We start from the raw sequence: 7,500 nt of genomic DNA, 5'->3' as shown, positions 1-7,500 counted from the left end.
CATTGCACAAACCATTTGTTTTGGAAATACCAGTCACAGCCTAACATCATTCTTTCATCTGAAGCTGAGTAGTTGTCATTTCTTGATGCTGGCTATTTCATAATCGTTGTCAAAGGAGTGGATGTTGGCTCCCCAAAAAGATGTAAGACTACAGTGTGAAAATTGCCTTATGTTAACAATGGATCACACAGACACAATACCCACAACCCGGACATTTTCTTACATGAGACATTAGCCCAAGTAAGGACATAAGCTTACATCCAAATATTAGCGTTATATCTGGTCTTAAGCTTACAGGCTTGCCCCAGCTTAAAAATGTGGCTCATAAATCACATGGGCTGATAATGGACATCACCACCTGGACAATGAGTTAGATGTTGTCTGAGCTGTGCCATGCTGGCTTTAGGACGCAGGATGTCTCATACCTGAACATTAGTTAACTTCTGAAGTTTCATAACTCACCATTGACGCACAACCAGTGTTGGGCTCACTCAAGAACATGGACACTGGTTCACATCCGACACTGATCTGCTGATTCGTTCTGACACTAGTTAAAATTTGAATTGGAAATACCCCCGCCCCCCAAGACTAATTCATGCCGGCGTTGTTTCTGAAAGTAGACTTACACGTTACTATTGACTCGCACCATGGCGTTGGATTTTTATACAGCATTAACAGAAAACTGAGCGCTGGCATGCAAACGAGTATTACTCCACGTGTGATCTTTCGCTGACATCTGTATAATTATATAGCTCACAGGTGAAATCCGACCGTCAGTCAAGGGTCAAAATACACCAAAGCACCAACTGGTAGGTAGGCATCGGCAAACACCTAATTCATAAACATTCCTGATATTTTTTGTGACACAACACTTCACACCTGAACGTCGCTCACACAACCACATCTGTTCGGTGTTTAAATGTGGGCATGATCTCACATCTTTTGCACATCAACACAAAATCACATCCGTGGAAAGGCTCACACACAAACCTGTGTATACCTACGAAAACAACGACTGCGAATGGTTCATTGCTCACTTCTAAACACCACACCGCAGTTGTGCTTTGCCCAGGACCTGAAAAGGGTCCAGCTAAATTACTTGAACATCCTTTGATACTTGAACTGAACATCATACGTGGACTTCAGTTATTTAACAGCTCAAGTACAGGGATCAAAAGGTGCATCACGCCAATTCAAACCGAACACGAACTGTTTACCGATCGGTGACTCAGAGCTCACGATCAATTCAGCACATTCATTTCAGATCTTTGTCACATCTATGCGTTTCCTCATATCCATATGCGTACAGCTGATGCCGATATACAGTTGACACAGACATACAATTCACAGGTCTGCGTCAGTCATATCTGCGCGTTGTTTCACGCCTGTGCGGTTGGCTCATACCTGCACGTGCGCTGGCTCACACCCGCAGACATGATGTTCCAGATGTGTCACACCGACATGCAGTTGACGCAGACATACTGCTGACATAGACATACAGTTGACACAGACATATCTTTTAGAAGTCTGTGTCAGTAACACAGCGCTTTTTTTCCACACTTATGCGTTGTGTCACACAGGTGCGTTTGGCTAACACCTGCACGTGCGCCGGCTCACACCCGCAGTGATTCCGTTTTCAGATGTCTGCGTTCATATCTATGCGTTGCCTCCCATCGACATGCATACAGTTGACACAGGAATACAGTCGACACAGATATACATTTCAAAGGTCTGTGTCATCACACCTGTGCGGTTGGCTCGTGCCTGCACGTGCTCTGGCTCACACCCGCAGACATTCCGACCCAGTGACGTCTATGTCACACGTGTGCGTTGTTTCACACCTGTGAGGTTGGCGCGTACCTGTACACGCGCTCTGGCTCACACCAGCATATATAGCGTTCCACAGATGTCAGTGTGTCACACACCTGTAACATGCGTCGCCCTCACCACCTGTAGGGTTCTCTGGCTGGCCTGGCCAGGTCCTGACCAGGGGCAAGGACAGCGGGCGGGCCCTCACCTTCGAGTCCTCAGACCTGCCCGTGGGAGGGGGACTGGAAGAGGACGACGCCGGTGATGGTGACGGTGGCCGTGACGAAGCAGAAGAGCAGCACCCGGTCGGCGATCTGCGCCACCTGCTGCCACTCCAGCTTGATGACGTCACGCTTGTCCTGCTCCAGCACGCGCAGCTCGTTGCGCTCGATGGTCTGGTACACCTTGTGCAGCACGCGCGAGAACTGCTGCTCGAAGCTCTCCGCGCTTCCGCTGCCGCACCCACACCCGTACCCGCATCCTTCTCCTCCTCCTCCTCCCCCCACCATTGCGCCCCCGCCGCAACAGCCACTACTACCAACACCTCCACCATCACCACCACCACCTCCTCCCGTCGCACCACCACCACCACCGCCACCAACACCGACGTGGTTGTTGCCTCCCATGGGTGGGGGCGGGGGCGGGGGCGGGGGAATGGAACAACAAGAGTTGCTGTGTAGAGAAGCTCGGGTCCCTCGTCCTCCATGCCCGGGGAAGACAAAGCGAGTGGTGGTGGTGGCGGTGCTAGCGGTGGTGGTGGTGGAACCACCGCTGAACGGAGAAGGGTGTGGGTGTGGGTGGTGGGTCATGTCTCCACCGTGCGGGGAGGGCGGGGGGAGGACGGGGCTGTGCGGCGAGTGGGGGTGGGAGTGGTGGGCTGTGTGGTGGGTGTGGTGCTGGTGTTGATGGTGGTGGCAGGGGGAGTGTGGGTAAGGGGGTAGAGGGGTGGAAGGTAGGGAAGGGTCGCCGCCCCCGCCTCCGTCTAGGCGGATGTCGATGCGGCCCATGTTGACGTGCTCAGCACCTCGCTTGTACTCCTGGTGAAGAATACGGGGAAAGGTAAGAACTTGCCTGTATAGCTGGTGCCTTTACTAACTCACCGCAAACGCACGGACGTACGCATGCAAACACACCCACACACAGACAGACATACACAAGCGCACGCGTGCAGACACAGACACAGAGACGCACACACGCTTTCAATAAAAAGTCTTTGGAAATTTCGTAACTTCCTCTCATTTCCGCCACTCTCTCGAATTCTAACCAACACAAACCCCTTGGAAACGAGCTACTTTGGAAGTTCAAACATCTTGTACTGAGGATGAACTGTGTGTGTGTGTGTGTGTGTGTGTGTGTGTGTGTGTGTGTGTGTGTGTGTGTGTGTGTGTGTGTTTGTGCGCGCGCATGTGTGTGTGTGTATGTGTTTGTGCGCGCGCATGTGTGTGTGTGTGTGTGTGTGTGTGTGTGTGTGTGTGTGTGTGTGTGTGCGCGCGCGCGCAAGTGTTTGTGTGTGCGTGTGAGTGTGAGACTGACCACGACAGGAGACAGGTCCTGGTCACACTGCGGGGCACGTGTGTAGCGGATGTAGGCGGAGCTGCCAGCAGCCCCGTTGCATTCTGGGGTGAACTGAAACGCAACAGCTCTCGTCGTCATCATCATCATCATCATCATCATCAGCGTCACCATGGTCATTGTCATCATAGTCAGCGTCTTCATCATTAGTACCGCTGTTGTAGTTGTTGTCCTTCGAATCATCAGCATCATCATCATCGTTGTCGTCATCGTCATCGTCGTCGTCATCATCATCATCATCATCGTTTTGCATCACTACCGCCGTGAACTTCAGATGGCGTACATGAATACTCTAACCCTTGTGCATTTGCACACACACACACACACACACACACACACACACACACACACACACACACACACACACACACACACACACCCACCCCCCCCTACCCCCCCCCCCCACACACATCCATCCCCTACCCCAGCCCAACCCCAAACACAACCCCCCATGCCCCCTAACCCCCGACCGCCCCCGAGACACGTATTCACAGACAGGAAGGCACAGGCAGAGACAAACACCCCCTTCGTCCTTCAGCTCGCCCCTATGTCCCTCTCTCTCCCTCCTACCACGGTTTCCTCGTTGAAGAGGCCGGAGGTCTCCACACGGATGCAGAAGAGCCTGGCCAGGAACCTGAAGCAGATCATCTTGATGACGGCAGGCACCTCCTTCCCCCTCACCCCCTTGTGGTGGATGTTCAGCGTGAACACCGTCATGCCCGTGGCGAAGGACACGATGAAGATCGTCATCCCATAGTAGATGCCTAAAAAAAGAAAAAGACAAAATATCGAGTGGTGGTCTTGTGGCCACGCGTCCAGCCTACGAAACGAGAATCTGAGGGCACGCGGATCGATTCTCACACTCGCCAGAATTGTCTTTCCCCAGATGTTGAGTGGTGGTCTGGACACCTAGAGGATGAGACAATAAACCAAGGTCCCGTGTGCAGCATGCACTTACCGCTCGTGAAAGAATCCACGGCAACAAAAGGACCCTACCTGGCAAAATCATGTGGAAAAATCCACTTTGATAGTAAACCAAAATACACTTGCACTACGCTATGGCAACGGATTCTCCTCCGGGACAGCAGCCCGACACACAGAGAAATCTGCTGTGACACAAAATAGCATACAACACAGTACAATACAATGATAATGGGAATGATAATGTTAACCAATTGACTTCTCGCACAGTGTGCGCACCTCAACCAAAGCCGAGCAGTTGCCCCTGTATTGTGCGCTTAACTACCCCTATCTCATAACCTGTCACTGCACACACGTTCACAGACAACCCGCGGAGGTTTCCTCAAGGCATCGCGCTGTTCTCTTCTGCCCTGTCTCTCCCTCTCCATCCCCACCCCACAACCCCCACCCAAATGGAAGAGTTTCAGTATCAACTGGGAAGAATTTCAGTATCAGTTTCAGTTTCAAGGTGTCAAAGCGTGCGGACTAATCCATATAAGCTACACTATTATCTGCTTTAAACATGAAAAGGCGAGCAGATGCTTGGCCTGCGCAGAAACCCAACAAGATGGTCATGCTTTGAGAGCCTACCGTATTGTGTAATGAATAACATTGGGAAGAATCATTTACAGTTCATTGAAATGCAGCCTTGAAATACCCCCCTTTGCGAATGTTTAGGCTGGCCAATAAGCAGCATGATCTGGAAGTGTGTGTGGAGTGATGGTCTAGAGGTAACGCGTCCGCCTAGGAAGCGAGAGAATCTGAGCGCGCTGGTTCGAATCACGGCTCAGCCGCCGATATTTTCTCCCCCTCCACTAGACCTTGAGTGGTGGTCTGGACGCTAGTCTTTCGGATGAGACGATAAACCGAGGTCCCGTGTGCAGCATGCACTTAGCGCACGTAAAAGAACCCACAGCAACAAAAGGGTTGTTCCTGGCAAAATTCTGTAGAAAAATCCACTGCGATAGGAAAAACAAATAAAACTGCACGCAGGAAAAAATACAAAAAAAAAAGGGTGGCGCTGTAGTGTAGCGACGCGCTCTCCCTGGGGAGAGCAGCCCGAATTTCACACAGAGAAATCTGTTGTGATAAAAAGAAATACAAATACAAATACAAAGTTCCCTGGATCCCGACACTGATCCGGAGTACCACTCAAGTCTGACCATTGGGCGCTCGGGTCCTCAGCCGGCGTGTGGCGCTACCACACAATTTCAAGAAAAAAAAAGTTTTCTTTTAACTCTTTCACCACCATTGGCGACTTTTGTCGACATCGAAGGGTCATATTGATGACATTGTAAAAAAACCTTGACAGCTGCAGTCAGTTTTCCACCAAAAGAACAACGACTAACTTTTGCCCATTGGTTGTGTTTGGAGTGAACATGTCCACTTTGTTGTTTTGACATGAACCGAAGCCTGCACATGAGAGCATCGTTTCTAAAATATCTGGTGCTGGGGAGTGTTTTTCACACAGAAACTTGGGGGTGAAAGAGTTAATATTGCCTGATCCTAACAACATACATGTGGTCTCCCCAAGGCCATCCTCCAAGGAACAGTTCAGGGGGAAGAAGAGAAAGGGAAAGACAATGAAAGAGGTGGGCAGGCAACTGCGTTAACTCACTCAGTACGGCCAGTCCTCTCTTCTCCTCTACACAGACCCCTCGGGTGGGTGTCTGAATGACCCAACCGTAAGCTTCCGTCGTCAGAATTGTGGTATTCTTTGTCAACATTCACCTCTTCAGTATAAGAGCCTTCCGCTTGCAATATTTTGATGATGGTAACTGGGGTGAAACGCTGTTAACGTCGTCTCTTTCGCCGTTCGTAAGGAGAGAGTTAATGAGTGGACTGGAAGGAGTTTGCCGAAACCCTGTCACAAGTACGCAAATGTGACAGGTTTTCTTCTTCTTCTTTATCTTCTTCTTCTTCTTCAAAAGTAGCTATGATCAGCATACTGATTTTCTCGCTACTTTTACTTGGATGGATGCTGTATTTTCACTTTTCGTACCCCCCCCCCAGCCCTCCACCCCACCCCCCCGAAAAAACACACCCAAACAACAAAAACAAAAAACAAACAAACCACCACCAACAAAAAACAAACCAACAAACAACAACAAAAAACAAACACACCTAATTTCCTCTTAGCAGACATCTAATAATACTCAATGTGAAAATATGTCAAATTAAGAAAAAAGTACACACACACACATACCCCCCCCCAACCCCCTCCACACAGACACATCCCCACCCACAACACACAACATCCACCCACCAGTACCCGCCAACCCCCACCCCCCCACACAGAACACCACCAAACCTAAACAAAGAACTGACCAATGAGGGGCAGGACGTCAGAGGTTGGGGGCATGTTCTCTGTGACTAGCATCATGAAGACGGTCATGGACAGCAGGGTGGTGATGCCCATCGTCACCTTCTCGCCGCTGTCGCTGGGGATGTAGAAGCCCAGCAGGGCCACCAGCGTGATGAGGATGCAGGGCAGGATCATGTTGAAGATGTAGAACAGCGGACGCCGCTTAATGATGATGTAGCACGTGATGTCCGGGTACGGTTCCTGTGTGTGTGTGTGTGTGTGTGTGTGTGTGTGTGTGTGTGTGTGTGTGTGTGTGTGTGTGTGTGTGTGTGTGTGTGTGTGTGTGTGTGTGTGTGTGTGTGTGTGTGTGTGTAAGAATGGAAAGGGGTTTTAGTTTCAATTTCAGTTTCTAGGAAGTGTCAAAGTATGCGAACTTATGATATTCGCTGCACCACATCCGATGCACCAGACAAATTATATATATATATATATATATATATACAGAGAGAGAGAGAGAGAGAGAGAGAGAGAGAGAGAGAGAGAGATTCAAAAACTTTATTACTCAAGGCTAAAGATTTTAGGCATCGCCTAGTCTTCCAATCTGTCCTTGTGACAACAACAACAATAACAACATTAACGATAGCGGCACAACAATAACTTTGTTAGCACTGCTACATCTACTGCTACTACTATGAATGATAATCATCGTCATTAATATCGTAAAAAGTAATAAAAACGAACGCATTCACACATTCACATTCATACATATGCACACACTCTCTCCACTCAACACACACACACACACACACACACACACACACACACACACACACACACACACACACACACACACA

General features: G+C 49.6%; 1 protein-coding gene across 1 annotated transcript in view; it reads right to left on the bottom strand.

Annotated features, from left to right (window-relative positions):
* Window positions 1-1,686: 1,686 nt before the first annotated feature.
* LOC143294171 (neuronal acetylcholine receptor subunit alpha-10-like) overlaps window positions 1,687-7,500 on the bottom strand; it is a 128,687-nt gene continuing 122,873 nt past the window's right edge. The window contains exons 7-11 of the mRNA XM_076605602.1: window positions 6,670-6,907; window positions 3,952-4,145; window positions 3,343-3,435; window positions 2,707-2,846; window positions 1,687-2,580 (exon numbers count right to left, since the gene is read on the bottom strand). Of these exons, the coding sequence (XP_076461717.1) occupies window positions 2,028-2,580; window positions 2,707-2,846; window positions 3,343-3,435; window positions 3,952-4,145; window positions 6,670-6,907 (1,218 nt within the window). The 3' untranslated portion in view covers window positions 1,687-2,027. The remainder of the gene's footprint in view (window positions 2,581-2,706; window positions 2,847-3,342; window positions 3,436-3,951; window positions 4,146-6,669; window positions 6,908-7,500) is intronic.

The sequence above is a fragment of the Babylonia areolata genome, chromosome 19 (genome assembly GCF_041734735.1).
Source record: "Babylonia areolata isolate BAREFJ2019XMU chromosome 19, ASM4173473v1, whole genome shotgun sequence".
Taxonomy (NCBI): domain Eukaryota; kingdom Metazoa; phylum Mollusca; class Gastropoda; order Neogastropoda; family Buccinidae; genus Babylonia; species Babylonia areolata.
The sequence above is the reverse complement of the archived record's forward strand: the minus strand, read 5'-3'. Positions and strand labels throughout refer to the sequence as shown.